Genomic DNA, 19069 nt, shown 5'->3' on the forward strand with positions numbered 1-19069 from the left:
TTATGAACACTAAGTCTAAGACTAACACTAGACGAACTCAGATAGATCCAAACAGCTACTTTTGAGCCTCTTGTGACTTAGTTGAAACACTTCATCTGTTGTCTGCTGTTTGAAATGTCCTGAAAGAAACAGTAAAGTGGAAATCAAACGAGCAGGGAATGTAACAGGATCCTTAAATATTTGAAAGCTATGTAATCTTGACATAAAAGTGAATGCTTTGCTTGAAATTTCTAGCAACTGCTCTTAAATTGAATCATAGGTTCCTCATTTTTTTCCCTGATTGGTGGTGGAAGAAAATAGTTGACCTGTGACCTGCCCTCCTCCCATTGTAATAAAGGCAGTAATTTGATGCTGAAGATTATGAATGCCAGTCTTCATTATGTTTCTATATCAGGGCTGGAGCTTATAATAAAAAAAATTTGCATTTTAAATGTTTACAGGTAAAAACCCAGGAATTCATCTTTTACTTTGTCCAATTTCACCATTGTGCAGGCATCTATAATAAAAAAATAATAGAAGTTTTAGCGAATTAATTTTGCAAAAGCTTCCCCATGCCTCCAGGTCTTTCACATGCTGTTAAACTAGCATCGCCAACCCATCCTAGCAAAACCTTGTTGATCTTGGGGGTCTAGCTCAAGAGTTGCCTCCTCCCTAGGCTGCCTGGACTACCTTACTCAGTAGTGAGCACTTTTCAGGCTATGTATCACATTCCTTATTCAGGCTTACAAACTACAGGATCTGGTCCCTGCTCACTTCAACGCAGTACCACAGTCATCCTGCCTTCTCGTCCATTCCTCACACATGCCAAGTGTATTCCAGCCTTCAAGCATTTCATCTGTGTATCAGGAGCCCTGGGCCCCACATCAGACACCTGCCCTGCCTTCTTTCTCCTCCTGTCACAGTTGTGGCAACTCCTTCCATGCAGTCTTTGACCAGGATCTCAGAGAATATGCTAGCACTTCCCTTTGGATTCTTGGTACGTACCTTTCCAAATTGTGATTTGGGATCCCCACAGAATTCATTTCGTTCTCACAGTTTCACAGCCCAAAAGTGCAGAGGTGTTAGGTTCCCATGGGGCCACCATTGACCAATGGTCACTTACTGGTGGATAAATGCTTCCTCCTTTTAGTCCCTGGGCAGACAGTTCTGGCAAACATTCAGAAAACTGCAGAATTTTTCTATGGCCAATTCAGCGGTGTATCTTTATATTGGCTTTCCTCTGTTCTGTTGTACTCCTGTGTATCTCCTGTATCCAGGGATCATTTCCTAAATAAATGACTTGCCTACAAGTTTTTGTCTCAGGCTGTTCTGTTACGGAGAACTGAGGCTAAGACAATTGATACCCAGAATAGAATAGTCTTACAAAGCAGTCAGGCCCTCAAGAAAGGAAGTTGGAGCCGGTTTACTCATCAGTCATGGCAAACACCCCATTGCTGTTTGTAGTAGGTGGAATGATGACCCCACCCCCAGAGCTGACCAGCTCTGGACCCTGAGGCAATAAAGAATGCTCAGCATCTGGAAACTTCAGTGATGGCTGCCTACTGAAGGCAAATGTTGACAGAAAATGCTGCCATAGAACTGGACATGCTATGATAAAGGATGGTGGGGTTCTTGAATGATAGAGCCCATGTGTTATTAAATGTCAGAGGTGAGGTGGACACAATGCAATGGATGGTAAGGCTGGAATGGAAATTAGGATGCCTTGATCTGCAGGGCTTGGTAACAATGGCTAATAGATCATAGAGTTCCGAGTGACAGTTCCCTGGAGTGTTACTTGACTTGTACAACCCAAAAAAGAAAGGCAAGCTGGTAAAAAGAAGGCTGCTGTAGCCTGTTACAATGAGAAAATCATGGTCCCAGATCTAAGTTAATATACAAATCCAGTGCACAGTGAGGGGGAGGCCGGGTCTTTTTGAGAAAAAGCCCTGCTGCCACAAGTATATGCAATATACATACCCAGAGTTTTTAAGGACTGTTGGATAAAAGCTCTGAACTGAAAAGGATTCCAGGGAACCCTGAATACCATTATGGCCCTCTGTGTAGACAGGGTCTGTTGAAACCAGGTGATAGATGGAGTTCTGGCCAAAGTCTGTCTCACAATGGGTCCCACCTTGTGGCTCTTTCCCCAGTCTCCAAGTACGAGTATATTTGGGATAAATATATTTAGACCCCTGACGTGTGGAGTAAGAGCCATTATGGGAGGAAGAGCCACATGGGAACCTTTGAAAATGTGCCATGTTAGTAAATCAGGAGCAGTCCCAAGAGGAAATGCAGCTATCAGTGTCAACATCCAAAATTTGAAAGCACACAGAGGTAAAGGGCTCCATCGTAACCTCATTCACTTCACTTACTCATCAGACTCCCCCAAAGAGCAGGTGGATAATAGAGGATGATGGCGGACTGCCATGAATTTGCCGTAACTGCCATGCTGGCTGTGGTACTAATGGGAAGCTCTGGCATTGATAGGCAGCGATTGCATTCATTCTTAACTTCCATCAGAAAGGGGGATCAAAAGCAGTTCACATTTCTCTGGGATGACCAGCAATTATTCATTGCCCATAGGCGATGTTAAATCTCCCGCTCTATGTCACAGTGTGGTTTAGAAGGACCTTGACCATTCTGCAGAAACAGCATTCAAGGTGGATTTGGCAACAGAAAGTGGCAAGTACTCCTGAGGCCCTAGTAAGATTTGTGACCGGCCACCCTGAGGAAATATTTAGAGGACCAATGACATACATACTCCTTTACGGTAAAGGACAATTTGTTGCACCTCGTACTCCTTAGTGCTGGGATAGAGGCACAGCGTTTCACAGGCATCTCGGGGTTTTGGAAGCACATATATTGTACTTGGTATATTCCTCTAACCCATTTATCAAGGCTACCAGTTTCGAATGGTTCACACACACACACACACACACACACACACACACACACACACAAAAGATCCAGTTTCAGGCTTCTGTCCAAACTGCGCTGCTACTCTGGCTCGTACATGTGGCGGTGAAGATTACTCTGGAGTCTCTGGCAGCCCCAGCAGAAGGTTACAGCACAGCCCTGCAGGGTCCTGGAGAGCCATGCTTTCTGCAACAGAGAACTACACAGGCTCCTGGCACACTACTGAGCCCTCCTAGAGACTGAGCACCTGATTATGGGACATGAAGGGGCCAAGCAAACGGAGGTGTCTCCTCATGAGCTGGGCATTATCAGATCCACAGCCATAAATTCAGATGGTGCAGCAGTGATTTCTTATTGGGGTTGACATCTACTCGGGATATGGGTTTGCCTTTCCTGCCTGCGGTGTATCCTCTAATAATCAGGCTACAACAGAGAGAATATCTGACCTGTTGTCATGGTGTCTCACATAACATCATTCAAGGACCACTTTCTGCAAAGGCAGTGCGGCAATGGGCACTTGAGCAACCATGGGATCTACTCATCTGAATGTGCACCTCCACACCAGAAGCAGCCCGCATAAATAGGGCAGTGGGGTGGCTCAGCGAAGGCACCAGCTGAGGCAGTACCTGCAGGGTTGAGGTGCTGTCCTCCACGATCCAGTGTGCATGCTCTCACAATGGCTGGTAGATCTATCTTCCTATTGTTAAAATACATAGGTCTGGGGACCAATGAGTAGAAGTAGGATTGACTTCTCTCAGCATCGCAATCAGTGACCCACTAGAAGAATTTTTACTTCTCTTTCCTACAACCTAGGCTCAACTAGATGAGAAGTTTTGGTTCTGGGGGCAGGGGAATGCTTTCACTAGGGAACCCAGTAAGGGTCCAGGGAACTGGAAACTGCAAACTATCACATGGTCACGTTAGGATCTCCATGCCAGTGGACAAGCAGGCAAAGAAAGGAGCTATTATCCTGGTGGAGAGATTATTGACCCTGATTATCATAAAGAGGGAAAGAGGAGTATGTCTGGAACCCAAGAGATTCACTGAAGTATCACTTGTGGGCCTCATGGTAACAGCAAGCAGGCAATTGTAGCAACCATGGCCTGACAAGGGCAAGGCAATGAAAGGCTCAGATCCTTTGATAATAAAGGTCTGGGTCAATCTAGACATGCTGAAATGCTGGCCAAAGATGAGGGAAATGGGTGAGGGAAGGAGGGAGGGGTGAGTCTAGGCTTAGGACCAGCTGCAGTCGTGACTGTCACTTAGTGGTTTTCAAAGTGTGGTCCCTGACTAGCAACTGCAGCATAACTGAAACTCATTAGAAATACAAATTCTTGGTCCCCACCCCAGATGTACTGAATAAAAAACTCGGGGGGTGGGGCCTCACAGTCTGTTTTGATAGGCCCTCCAGGTGATTCTGATGCACTAGAACTTGAGGACCACTGCTGTAGCTTGTTCTACTAATCCTGCTGCATTAAGTCCCACCCCCTAGAAGAAGATGACGAATGGACTGGGCTTAGAGCGGGAATCTGAGTCGAGCCAGTGGGGGGGCTGTATCGGACAGCCCCTCAGCTACACTTCTTCCTCCAGGCACCGGTGCAGTGACCGTTTCCATGCAGGCTCCTACATGACCACATCTCGTCTCAGGTCAGTGGTGTGTACCTCTTCCCACTCCAGGGCTTCTCTGACACTAAGGCATGGGAAGCACAGGGAACGCATTTGGCACTCACACAGCACAATCTGGAAGTTCAGGGCAGGCAACACTGTGGGACCACTCTTGACCAGTGGTGATCAGGAGCTCATGGATAAATGTTTTCACCTTTTGTTCCTTGGGCAGATACCTGAGAGGTGTTTCCTAAGGCTCCTCAGAATCCTGCAGGACTGAACACCAGTCACCTGTAGCACTGGCCAATTCGTATTGGCTTTCCCCATTTCTGTCCCCTGCCCCTCACGCTGCTGGCTAGGATCGCTTCCCAAATAAACTACTCTGCATGGAAGCCTTTGTCTTAGGCTCATTTGGGAAGAAGCCAGTCTATAACCCCTAGCAGCTTCCTGGAATGTTCTTTGCTTGCTTTTTGAGAGTCACTCCTGCTTCTCATTCAGATCTCAGATTGTCATCTATTCAAATTGGCCTTCCCTAGTGATCTAATTCAAAGCAGCAAGCTTCTAATATCACATCACCCTCTTTGAATTCTCCGCATAGCATTTATCACTAATATTTTTCTTTAAAAACATTCTTTTTGTTAGTTCCTTTGTCTAGCACTAGACTATCCTGCATAAGACAGGAAGAACCTGGCTTTTTTTATTCTTTACTGTTTCCCCTGCACCTGAAACAGTGCCTGGCACATAATAGGCACTGAGTAACTATTTCCTGATTAAATGAATGAATGCTAGAGTTTGAGAACAAGAGAAGATCACAAATCAAGTCAGAATAGGAGCCAACAGACATTTTTGGTGATGGGGGGACGGGGGAAATGCATACCTTAAATTTAAATTTATTTAAAAATTACAAAAATGTCTCCACCAAGTCATCCGTGAAAAATTTAAAAGCAGCAACAATGATTTTGGTTAATTACCAACAGTCTAGTGCAATTTATAAAATTGAACAAAATTTGGATGTGTGTCTTATGCTTCTGTAGACACGGGACCCTTTCTTTAGGTCCCTTCCTTTAGGGTCTGGTAGGATCATTATTGGGATACTTTCCGAAGCCTTTTTCCTTTGGACTCTATGTAAAATGATTCGATAGACTCCTGTGATGGAGCTTCGGGCATCTCTCCCTTGGTTATTTCGAATATGCTCTTCTGTAATACCCAAGTGTTCTAAAGTGCTTTTGACCTCATTTTCTTCTTCTTTGAGGGTGCTGGTGTCTGACAAATGTTTGGGGTCCAGCTGGAAAGGTTCCAGAGGGGTGGGGTATGGCACCCCTTGCATCCATTCATTGTTCATGATGGAGTCGATGCCGTACCTCTCGGTGGGTACGGGCTGAAGGACTCCCCGAATGAGTTGGAGGCAGGGCTCAGACACGTCTGGAGGCACATTGTATGTGCCCTCGAGAATGCTCTTCTTCAGTTTGGCCACGGTCTCTGCCCGAAATGGCATGGTGCCAGTCACCATGAAGTACAGAAGCACGCCCAGGGCCCAGATATCCACGTACACGCCCACGTAGTGCTCGTCTCGGAAAAGCTCGGGCGCAGCGTAGGGGGGAGACCCGCAGAAGGTATTCAGCATTTCACCTTTTTTACTTACTGTGCTGAATCCAAAATCACCCACCTTTACACAAGTATTACTGGTATAGAATACATTTTCTGCTTTCAAGTCTCTATGAATAATTTGGTTTTCGTGCTGTGGAAGAAGACATGGGAAATTGATCATTTCCAAAGTAAAATACCAACATAAAAAAAAACACATCCGTTGCTCTAAAACAGCAGGATGGAGTAATAACAGAAATTCCATGGAGATTATTCATGCCAGCAAACCTTGAGAGCTGTCCTGTCATAACCTTTAGCCAAACACAACACCTACGTGCCTCAGACATGAAAGTTCTATTCTGTGGAGTGGGTGTTGGGGTCTGTTCCACACTTGTGGACTCAGGAAATTATGCCAGAAATAAGACCCAGATCTTTTGAATCTACATGTTCCAAAACACAATGACACAGTAACTCTTCATTTTTGAGGCCATAGACGGGTTTTCCTGGCTGAGCCAGGAAATCTCTTGACTCGGGCCAACCCCAAGAAGGCTTGGAGCACCTCCTCCTGCCATCCAACCATGCTCCTTGCAGTGGGCTCCTTTACAGAATTCAGTAGAAGGGCCGAACAAGACTATGTTTGACAAGCTTCTGGCAGCAGGGCCCACTGTGGGTTGTGAGCACATGCCCCACCCCACCCTTGCATTCTGAAGCCAGACAGACAATCTTGAGGTCCCTTGTCCTGTTCAGTCCTAAGGGCTCGGGCCTCCTGGGGTAAGAAACCAAGGTTTGGAGCCTGACAGTTTGTTTGACTCCAGGTTTAACAACACCAGCTATGTAATGTGCACATCAGTTTTCTTCTTTACAAAATGGGACACTGATGGCCACCTCGTAAGGTTGTCATGAGAACTGCATGTGACGCTGTATCTGCAGCGCTCAGCAGGGTCCTGGCACACAGTAAGCACACTCAATAATAACATTGGGAACTATGGCTGTGATTCACCCTTCCTCTTTGCAGACTAGAGAGCTGGGAGAAATGTCAGGGCACACAACTTCAGAGGACTCAGTCTGTACCCTCTACTGCTGGATTCTCTACTCTCCCACAAGATTCCTTTTCCAGGTAGAATATGGAATATTCTTTTCCCATCTGTTCTATTGCATGATATGGGTCTGGCTTGTGCCCTGGCCATGGACGGTTCACCACAGTATAGGCCCCTTAAATGACAACTGGTGATACCACAGGTCAGGAACACACCTCACCATCACAACCAGGTTCTTCTCTCTTGCTCACTGGTTTTTCCTCCCCCTCTCCTCCCAACTACTATCTTGGGTCTCTCAGGTCACTAATTCCCCTGCTAATGATTTGTCCAGGAGGTCACTGATCCCCATCCTTGACCCACAACATCCACACAAAGGGGTGAACTAGAAACAGCCTCTTAACCCCCAAACAAGTGTCTCTTTTCTGCCAGTTGGACTGGGATCTGGGTAAAGAGTGCAGAGCAACCAGTGTTTTGCACTAACAGAGTCATTAAAAGGTAGTCAGGTCTGCAAGTCAACTTCCTCCTGTGTGCCCAGCAATAAGGACAACAATAGAAAGGGCACAGAAGAACCGGCTCTTAAAGGAACTAGAGAGTGTGCTTCGCGAATCCAGATTTATCTAAAGAAATGATTGCAGAACTGAGATAAGAATGATTTAATCAATTGTTAATCTGCTGAGCACAGATGCAGCAAGAGCTAAAGGAGTTCACCAAAGTCAAGAAAGATCGATGTGGGCTGATGTGAGATTGAACAAAATTTCAGCGACAGACAGAACTGAACTGGGTCATGAAGTGTGGATAGGATTTGTCATGCGAGATGTGTTAACAAGGGAGAGGAAATCTTTGACACAAGGTTAGGAAGGCAAGACGAAGAAGCAGCAAGGAGCCAGCTCTCTGGGTAGTGGAAGACGGGGTTGGAGAAATGGGTGTGGCCAACGAGTGGGTGGTGGTCATCCGGCTGCTCTGACTGACTCCTGTCAACTCTCCCAAGCCCAGAGGCTGCCCTATCACTGGAGAGCCCTGGGCATTGCTTCAGAGGCAAGGAGCATGATCTCCGCCGGGCTTCTGACTCTCCCAGAAGGGACTACTTTCTGCCCTTGTAGGACTAAAGCCCTCTGGGACACTTGGATGATGGAACACTAAAGCCCCATGCTCCCTTTGTGGGGGGGATGTAAGCGAGACTCGCATTCCTCACCCCCGCTCACCATGTGCTTCACGGCAGACACAATCTGGGAGAAGATGAGCTTGCTTTCTGGCTCTGAGAGCTTCCCTTCGGTGCTAATTTTGCCAAAGAGTTCCCCACCCCCTGCATACTCCATGACCAAGTGGAGCTTGGAGAGGGTCTCCACGACTTCGTAAAGGCGGATGATGTTGGGGTGGTGCAGTTTCTCCATGCTGGAGATTTCGCGGGATAGTAGCCGTTGGGTTTTCTGGTCCAACTTGGTCTTGTCCAAGATCTTAATGGCCACCTTTTCTGGGGGAAAAAAAAAAGAGTCAAAGCATATGCCAGTGTTCACAGGCTCACAGAAATTTAGACCTGGAAGGGACCTAGATCGGCCCCTTTATTTTACTAGACACACACATGAAAAGACTGTGCCCGAGCTCACAGAGCTCAGCAGCGGTGATGAGAGAGCAAAATTCTTGAGTTGAACATCAGTGCTTTTCCCTCCCTGATTATCAGTGTGTCTTCCACTCACAGGTTTTATGCCCACTTCTGCCTCCCAGCACAGGCGTCTGATGATCTTTATCCAGTTTCCTGGATAAAGTTAAAGCTCCTTTGCTCAGCAAGAAAGCTCCTCTTACCAGATTCAACCCCTCTTTTCAGCCTCTTCACCCATTACTCCTGTCCTCCATCCTTACTTCCTCTGGCACAATTTCAATCCAACTGCTACAGAAATTTTCATTGTTTCCTGAAAAGGGACTGAATATTCATGCCTGGGACCTTTCCTCTGCCTGGATCATTTCCTTTGTCTGGTTCATGCCCCTTCCCCGTTCTTTGCTCAGTTAACTCCTGGTGGTCCGTCAAGGCTAGCCTCAGAACCCACCTCTTCCAGGAAGCCTTCTCCAACACCTGTCCTTGGCAGGTCATGAAGTCCAGACTTGATGCATTCTCTGTACTACCACCTTGGCACACTGGCCTATACATGTTGACTCCTCATTGGTCTCTTCCACCTCCCTCCCTCACCGTGTGGGCTGTTGGATCTGACCGGGTCAGTGCCTAGACGCACCGTTCTCAGTGTGTGGTGTGTTGGTAAGGACATGAGGACACAGACACTGCAGTGTACGGCCGGAGGGAGCATGAATTGGTGTGTGGTTCTGGTATTTAGGTATTGAGAGCCTTAAAAATGGTCACACACTTTGACCTAGCCATTTCACTTTTGGCAACTAACCTTACAGAAATAATATGACACATGTACAAGATTGCCTGGGTACGGTACTACTTCTGTGATACTGGTTGGGAACAGCTTAGGTGTCCAGCAGAGAGATGGCATGCTATGCAGCTATCAAAATAATGACGTTGATCTCTATTTATTGACATGAAAAGATGTTCAATATGGAACCAGTGAGGAAAAAATACAAATACCACATTTGCATAGAAAAACATCTGACGAGATATTCACCAAAATGTTTAGAATAATTATTTTATTAATAAGGGGATCATGGATGGTTTGCCTTTAAAATTGTTTTCCTTATCTGTATTTTCTGATTTTCCTATAATTACTTATGCAATCTAATTATACAGTTAATATAGATTAATTGTGTAATAAAAATGGTTAATGTTTGAAAACGAATGAATCTCTACTCCAAAGTAAACCTTCATTCAATTTTTGGTTCCAACTGGACCAGACTTTCTATTAGTTAAGAAGGATTTCCAGGCAAGTAAATGGGGAAAACAAAATCTCAGGGTGCTTGTTTGACCTACTTGGAAAACAACTGCTTTGAAGAGCTTTGGCACAGTAGTTATCCCCATGAAAATAGATGCTGCTAGTTCAAAATAGGAGTGTTATCAGTATATTAAAGTAGGTCCACGAGGGCTTCTAGAATGGAAAGAGGCAGGGTTCACTGGGGTCTGAGCAGGCCATACTGGGGAAGAAGGAGGCAAGCCATAACCGAGCAGAACCCTCGGGGCTGTAACCTCGGCCCCGGCAATAGACCTTGCCCACTGTGTTACCCTAAACAGTCTGGTTTTGTGTAACCTATTGGGCAAGCTGTTCTTTTAATGGCTAGAACAATGAATTCCACCCTTGAATCTGGCAGATGGCGGTCTGAAGAAGAGGCCACTGCTCCTCCCTGGTCCTCCCCCAGCTCAGGCCCCGGCTTCTAAGCAAGTGGTGCCCCCGCCTGCCGCCCCTCCCTGCTGCGCCTGCGTGGCCCCTGCACACCGTTCCCCACCTTGTGAGTGCTCGAGAATCAGGTCATGCTGCAGTCATCAACCTCCCGTTAGCACAATCCTAGTTTTATTTTACTTTTTTAAAGTTTATATTTGGGTCTTTCTTAGCAAAGGCTGTGCTCCCAGAGTGGCACGTCTGGATGGCCTCACTCTAGTCCGGACCTGTCTCCTCCACTGTGTGGTAAATCAGATTACAGCCGTGCCTCACAATATACATGCATTGCCATATACAACATCTAAAAAGCCCTGGGATTCCAAATTGTCATTGAGAGACAGAAACTGCTGTGCCATGCTCTAAATCCGTTCTTCCAACAAGTGTTCAGTTGAGTACCTACTACGCATCAGGCAATGAGAAAAAACAGACACTATTCCTACAGTCCAGTGAGAAAGAGAATTTGAAAAAAGCGCTTAGTACAAATGTGGCACATGTTAGGAAGGGGTACAGAGAGGGAAACGAAAGGTTTCCCCAAGAAAGGACACAGTTGTAACCAGGAAGTGGGGAGGAAGGGCCAACACTTGGCCGTGGGAATGGCAGGTGTGTTTGAGGACCTGAGAGGAGCTGGCTATGCTGGACACACAGAATAAGGGGGAGTGGTCCCAAACCAGGCAGGGGTCAGAGAATCCAGAGCCTTGGCAGTTGTGTTAAGAAATGTAGCCTTGGGGGCCGGCTCGGTGGCTCGGGCTGTTGGAGCTCCTCCGTGCTCCTAACTCTGAAGGCTGCCGGTTTGATCCCCACCTGGGCCAGTGGGCTCTCAACCATAAGGTTGCCGGGTTCGACCTCGCAACTCCCTCAAGGGATGGTGGGCTGCGCCCCCTGCAACTAAGATTGAACAGGGCACCTTGAGCTGAGCTGCTGCTGAGCTCCCAGATGGCTCAGTTGGTGGGAGCTCGTCCTCTCAACCACAAGGTTGCTGGTTGGACTCCCACAAGGATGGTGGGCTGTGCCCCCTGCAACTAACAACAGTAACTGGACCTGAGCTGAGCTGCGCCCTCCACAACAAATATTGAAAGAACAACAACTTGACTGGAAAAAAGTTCTGGAAGTACACACTGTTCCCCAATAAAGTCCTGTAAAAAAAAAAAAAGAAAGAAAGAAATGTAGCCTTTATCTTTAGGGCAGTGGAAAGACATTACAAGGTTTTAAGGGAGAGTGCCATAATCTGATTTCCATTTCGGAATGAGTACTCTGGCTGCAGTGTGGGGAACGGGTAGAAGAGGAACAAGCCGAGAGCAGGACGGTGGTTTAGGAGGTGATGCTAGCAATCCCAGAGAGAGGATCTCTTGGTAGTGGCAGGGGAGGGAGAAAGAAGTACACGGATTGGAGAAGTAAACCTGTTCTTTCTCCAAATCTGGTGAAGAGTCTGACACAGGTCCCACCTAGTGGGCAACACATTCCTTAAATCGGGATTTGCAAACTCAAATGTCTCTAGAGGCCAGGGGGCTACCTGGGTAGCAAGCTTAGGGTGAGACAACTGGGAGTAGTGGGGACTCTGGAGTCCTGACGAGTACGTGCCTCATTGCAAAGGCGCAGCTGCTGCTCAACTTCAGACAATTGCTACTGTTTGGAATGTAGGCTCAGTGTTGTCAAATCTGATTTTTTTCAAGAGAAGCCAGACATCTGAATTTTATGCAAATCTTCCAATTATTAAGTGTCAGCAACTAATTCAAATTTTTAGACCTAGAATGGACCATGCAAATATGTCTGCCAGTAAGTGGTTGTTGGTTGCTCATGGGGAGGGAGCAGATATTGGAATGTAGCAAAGGTTGCCTTGAGGGGAGCTGAGACTTTCCTTCTGGACAGATGGCCAGCCTGAGTCAGCCTCACAGTGAGGGGCTGGGGGGACAGGTATCAGGCCCTCCCTCTCCTTCCTTTGATCCCCTGCAAGGGCTCCCTACAGACCAAAAGCAACTGAAACCCAGAGGACTAAGGAACACTGAATGAAGAACAGTCTGGAGGGGCAGACGGGCACAGCAGGCTTGGAGAGCAAGAGTGAGGGGTGCAATGGGGGCACAAAACAAGGAAATATACCCTTAGTTTGCGGGCCAAGGAAGATTGTTAACACTTCCCCTGGAGTCTGACTATTAGCTAGAAGAAAGTAGAGGGGCAGCAATAAGGAGAGGTTCTGATAGTAGGAATGTTGAGGCAGGAAAGACCCTGGTACCTTAGGGTGATGGTCTATATACTCTTGTGATCGGCTCCCTTTATCAATAAAACATTTTTGAGCACTGCTCTAATATATGTATATTTATTTAGAAATTATATGCTTGTAATGCTAATATACATAATCATAGAAATTAAAAAGATATCATTACAAATATAAATGGAAATGCTAAAATTTTCTTCCTGTATCTCAGTGAATCATCTTGGGCACCACCTAGGGTATGTGCACCCTACTTTGGAGACCACTCAGGGTCACCAGTGACCTCCAAGTTGCTAAAACCAATGGGCAGTTCTCAGGCTTCATCCTTCCTCCCTGAAATACCTTTCCCACTTGGTTTCTGGGACAACACATATCTAGTTTCTCTCCTACCTCTTGCCACTTCCTGTACAGCTCCTTTGTTGTGTCCTTTTCATCTCTGTAGCCTCTAAATGTTGGCTGCCTGAAGGCTTCATCCTTGGATTTCTTCTCTATAATCATTTCTTTAGTGACCCTGGATGTGTCAACACCCCTGCCTACATGACCTCTCCACTTGGTTGTGTTAATTTGGGTTCTGCCAGAAACAGGTCCTAAGGCAGGGATTCAATTGCAAGTAGATAATGAAGGAGGCGACCCCAGGAAACACTAGTGGAAGAATGAGGAAGAGATAGGAAAGGAAAGGCGGCCAATAAAGGGTAGGTTACCAGTTAGTCCTACTAAGAGTTATCATGGCCAAGTTTCATTGTGGGAAGAGCGAGAGAGCTGGGGGTACTTACACATCAACTACTGCCAGTAACCAGTTGCTGGCTGCGGGATGTTAACCCCCCTGTATTTCTGGCCTCCCATGCATACAGGAAGAGAAAGCCCAGAGGCAAAGAGATGGAGAGACTGGCATTTTGAAGGTCAGGCCTGCAGGCAACTGAAATGGTAAGGCCCAAGGAGACTGGGAGAGCACCAGCAGCATGTGCCATGTATTGTAATAAATGTGTAATAGGCAAGTCCAGCATAACATGTTCAACACTGAGCACTCGATCTCCCTCCTCCCCAAACCTGCTCCTCCTACAGGCTTCCCAACTTCAGTAAATGCAAACTCTATTCTTGCCATTGTCCAGGCAAAAATCTTGAGTATTTGACTCTTTTCCTTTATATTCCATTTTTCAACCTTCTACATATAGCCAGAGTCCAGCCATTTCTCAGCGTTTCCCTGCTACGTTCCTGGTCCAAGCCACCATTGTCTCTTGCCTTGATTATTGCAGTAGGTTCCTAATTGATCTCTTCTTTCTGCCTTTGACCCCTTGCAGTCTGTTTTCAACAAAGCAGCCAGGGTGATCCTGTTAAAGCCTAAGCCAGATCATGTCACTTCTCTGCTCCCTCCAAGGGCTCTGGTTTCAGTCATAGGAAAGCCAGTCCTTACTATGACAGTCTGATCCTACATGACCTGGTCCTTGCAACTCTCTGCTGTCATCCCCCTCAGCCATTTCTAGAGTATGACGGCCTTGGCACTCTTGTACTCGCTGTTCCCTCTGCCTGACTGCTTTCCCCCATGTGCATCCATGGCCAGCTCCCTTACTTTTTTCAGTTGAATTATTACATCCTTAGTAAGTCTGTCTCTGGCCAACTTACCTAAAACTGCAGCCCTCAATGCTCCCTGTTTCCCTTCCTGCTCTCATCACTTATCACTACATAATATAATGAATATTTTACTGACTTTTGTTTGCCTCTCCCCACTAGAATATAAACTGTACAGGACAGCGATTATTGTCTGTTTTATTCACTACTGTATCTCCAGTCCCGAAAAGAGAGCCTGTTATACAATGGGTGCTCAACAAATATTTGTTGAATGAATGATCTCATTTAATCCTTACAAGAACCCAGGGCAAGTATTAGCATCACACTAAACCCTCAAATTTGTGCTTTACTTTTTCATTTATTATCATGTCCTACACATCTTACATGTTATATACTCTTCATAATCATGATTTTTAACAGCTATGTAACCTTCCATCCAGTGCGTATGCTTTCATTTATTTGACCATTCCTATATTGTTGGATCATATAGATTATTTTGAGTCCTTTGCACTACACATAATGACACAATGAACATTTTTTGGTTATCATATTTCTAATACTGGACTTATTTTTAGGATGGATTCACAAAAGCCACTTACTATTTTTAAAATAAGAAAACACAATTTGCTGGTTTAATGAATGTGTTCGAGAGGAGGGGACCACTTTTTAAAAATCAGTGGGCCTTCTCTATTAAGCTTTACTAGAGACTGTGTTAGTTCCCCAGTCCTGTCCCCCTAAGAGATTGCAGCATAGACAACCTGCCAGAGAGCACTGCCCTGCATTGCTCCCTCTAATATCTCTTCCCCACCAACACTGGATTTTCATGAGAAGTTAGTAAATGCACTTAATTCACCAAGTATTTGTTGAATGTTTATTACTTATGCATGTGGGGAAGCTCCAAGAATCAATACAACACAATGTCTAGCACCAAGGAGCTTGTGACCAGGACACCCAAGACTTTCGCCATATCCTAGACTTATTAAGCTCCAAATCTTGATTTCTCACTCATACTTTTCTGGTCTCCAAGATGGCTGTCATTCACTTCATGACCTTCATGTACCTCCAAGCCAATGCTTCCAAGTCTTTGTTCTCAACTCCATCTGTTCTCCTCCATTCACCATTGACTGCTAAGTCATTAAAGCTGGAGACCTGGGCGTCATCTTCATTTCCTCCTCTGCCTTGGCTTTCCCTGCTGTCCCCCATGCAATGGACCGTAAGGTTTTCCAATATTCTAAAATATTTCTCAAATGCATCCCTTTGTCTCCATCCTCACTGTCACTTCCAGAGTGGAGAGGGACATCATCATTCGGCTGGATCATTAGACTAATATTTTATTCTGATTTCTCTGACTCCTCTCACATCCAATTTCAATTCAACTTCACCTTCCTCACTGAAATCAAATGATATGAATCACTCATATTAATTGCTTGCTTTAAGCTCTTCAATGGCTCCCCAATACCAAAGTGACAATATTCAAATATGCAAGAAGATTCTCCATGACCTAGCCCTTGCCTATATTACCCACCATATCTCCCACTCCTCAATGGCTACCCCAGCTTCACTGAATTACTTTTAAATCTCCAAACACCCCAACACTGGTACATACCTCCATGTACTTTACATCCTCTGTCTGCCTGGAATTCCCTTTCCCCTGTGTCCTGTGTAATTTCGCCTCAGACCTCAAGACCCAACACAAGCCTTTCCTGGTCAATTGACCCTCTCCTGAAGTCCTCGGGCGCAGTTGAGCACATCCTTTGTTCCTTACTCAGTGACAGCACCTATCAATCGTTCCTTATTTGTCCCCATTACACATTGCAAGTCCCTATCAGGCTAGAGCTGTATTTTCTTCATCTCTTTAAGGCCCAGAGCAAAGTATGGCTACAGGAGAGTTTATTTGATTTTTAAAAAGAGGAATAAATGAACTGATGAATAAATAAATAGAGAGAGGAGAAGAAAGGGTTCTGGAAACATGAGACTAGAGTAACAGAGAGGAAGACCAGGTCAGGAAAGGCAACAACAGAGAAAGGGCCAGGCACCGCTGCTTCTTTTACTTTTGTTTATGACAACAGATGGGACATAAAATATGCAGAAGCTGAGTACATCATCTCTTTCAAGAAATTTCTGATCAGCCTTAAAGAGGACTCATGATGGCTTCAGCCTGCCCTATCAGCTTGCAAGGCCCAAGGGAATCTGAGCTGTTAGCTATAAAAATAAACTCTAACCAGCAGGGACCTGTGTTGGAGCCTTCTTTCTAGAGATCAGAGCAGCTGGCGCCTTTCTTAAAACTACTGTCCTAGGAGCTGCCCCTGGCACTGAAACCCTCTGCTCTCCTGGGAATCATCTTCTTATCTTATCTAGACTGTCTACATTTCCTAGAAAACCTGATGACAATTCTGGGCAAGTTGGCTTTGTGTGTTAATGCAAATCACTGTCCATATTACATAATCTGACATGGGCAGGCAACGAGACAGGGTATTTGAAGTTCCCAGCAAAGCTTTCTAAACCACTCACTGATAAATCTCCTTCCTCTTTTAGAGGTAAAGATTTTAAAGGAATAGCCCTCCTTTCTCTCTATTCCAGCTAGCTCAGGGTGGCCAAAGATGCTCTCTCCTTTTACAAGCCAGTCTTTTCGTCTTGACTCGTCATCCTCCCTGGAGGTTCTGTTTCCCATTACGTGACCTGTCATATCTTTCTTCATCCCCTCACATCAATTTGCACCTGGGTTTCCCCCTCCTTCACACTTCTTAGTTCCTTTCATCCTCATTTTCCTACTCATTCCTGGATTAGGGGGCTCACTGAGGGGTAGGACGCCAGAAAAGAGATGAAGCCTGGGACTAGATCTAGGCCATTGTGGGTGGGCCTGCAAGTCGGGAGGTGAAGTCCGCGATTTGTTGCTCAGTCTAATGTGCTCAGTTACCTGCCATTCTGTTTTCTGGCTTGTTTAAACTTGCTTGTTGAACTGATTTGCCCACTGCCTGTGCTTGGCCTTCTTCCCCTTTAGCACACACTGTCCCTTCACCAGAGGGGTATCTTGTACCTTTGGCAATAGAGCTACTCTGTGGCAGGTTAGGAGTGAGGAGAGCATGTGAATGAGGCCACTCATTAATTTTCCTGCACAGCAGGAAAATGCTGGTTTCTCCAACACTCAAGGGACTAGAATTAACTTAATTTCATAATACAGCAGACAAGAAACCTGTGGAATTCAAGAAGAAAGTCACTATGAAAATACCAATCGTTGTTGTTCTTCCTCTTTCTTCTGTCCACCCCACATAATACCCTGTCTACAGAATTAAATACTTTCTTGGGGCAATTTCTCTATTCGGCTGGTGATTGTGTCTATGGTGGCTACATCTGTTGATTTGCCGTGCTTCCTACTCTCCCTTCTCAGAGACACTTCTTTGGACCTTGGGCTCTGCTGAGAAAGTATGGTCATGTGACCCTAAGGACTGCCGCTGACTTGACAGGGGCAGGCCCTTGACTCAAAGGTAGCCCATCACTGACAGGCCAATGAGCAATCATATTCTCTCTCTTGAAAATCTGAGCTGAAATAGAATGAAACTAGTGGGATGGAGACAGGCAAGAAAGCTGAGCAAGTATATAGATGGGACTGGCAACAACCATTCTTGGCCATGTACCCTCTGAGCAGAGAAAGACACTCTGCAGAAAGAAGTATGAAGATGGAACACATTCGTCAAGGGAAGTAGAAATAAGAAAGCTTACGGCCACAGAGAAAGAGAAGGGGATGAAGACAGTAACATCTTCCCTGGCTCTACTTCCCTGCTGTGGGGCCACAGAATTCCCCTGAACACAATACACCACCTTTCAAAGCGAGCTAATTCGGGTAGGCTTCTGTTCCATGAATGGCATGGCATGTAATTTAGGCCTATAGGACCTAGACTTCATTAAAAGCAGACTAATAATAGCATGCAATGAATATTAGGTGCTCTGTCTAGGCCTGTGGTAGTCAATATATTACATTTAAAAATTTTGCTCCTCCCAGCAATCCTATGTAGCTGATGTATTTTCCTCATTTATACATGAGGAAATTGAGACACAGAGTGGTAAAATACCTTGTTCAGGTCACACAGCTAGAGAAAAAAAGAATTGGAATTCCACCCAGGTCTGGCTGACTCCAAAGCCATCTTTCCACAATACTGCACTACCTTCTGCCACTTAAATGGCAGATCTTAGACACTGAACAGGGAGAAGGACAAAAAGGAAGCAGGCTGCAAGAAGAGCCCTTCTCTGAGTCTTGGGTATACACTTTTGCTCCCTAACTGTTTCCTGTTTCGTCGGCCCTTCTGCAGGCATTTTAAGGGCAGGACCACTCCTTGGGAATATTGCCACAGGAGAGAAGAATGGTCTGTGAGGGGTCAGCATCTGGCTGGCGTCTGGTGTTGGAGAAAGCAGGGGACCCCATGTGGCTACCGTGTTTCCCAAAAATAAGACCTAGCTGGACCATCAGCTCTAATGCATCTTTTGGAGCAAAAAATTATATAGGTCTCGCTATTATATTATATTATATTATATTATTATATTATAGACCCAGTATTATATTATATCATCTCATCTCATCTCATCTCATCTCATCTCATATATTATATAAGACCCAGTCTTATATTCTATTAAAATAAGACTGGGCCTTACATTAATTTTTTGCTCCAAAAGACGCATTAGAGCTGATGGTCCAGCTAGGTCTTCTTTTCGGGGAAACACAGTAGCTGATTCAGGGCAGAGTGTGAAAGAGTTGCCGCCTCCACACTGCACCAAAATCCGAGGTAGCTAGGTGGAGTGAAAAGAAAATTGATTTCTAGACCTGTTTCTGCTGTGACCTCGGAACAGTCACTTCTGGG

The 19069-nt window shown here is 45.6% G+C and overlaps 1 protein-coding gene across 1 annotated transcript in view; it reads right to left on the bottom strand.

Annotated features, from left to right (window-relative positions):
• Positions 1-366: 366 nt before the first annotated feature.
• The window catches only part of NIM1K (NIM1 serine/threonine protein kinase), a 61937-nt gene continuing 43234 nt past the window's right edge, over positions 367-19069 (bottom strand). Inside the window, exons 3-5 of the mRNA XM_074328960.1 lie at positions 8324-8592; positions 5378-6238; positions 367-496 (exon numbers count right to left, since the gene is read on the bottom strand). Of these exons, the coding sequence (XP_074185061.1) occupies positions 5489-6238; positions 8324-8592 (1019 nt within the window). The 3' untranslated portion in view covers positions 367-496; positions 5378-5488. The remainder of the gene's footprint in view (positions 497-5377; positions 6239-8323; positions 8593-19069) is intronic.

This window comes from Rhinolophus sinicus, linkage group LG03, assembly GCF_036562045.2.
Source record: "Rhinolophus sinicus isolate RSC01 linkage group LG03, ASM3656204v1, whole genome shotgun sequence".
Taxonomy (NCBI): Eukaryota; Metazoa; Chordata; class Mammalia; order Chiroptera; family Rhinolophidae; genus Rhinolophus; species Rhinolophus sinicus.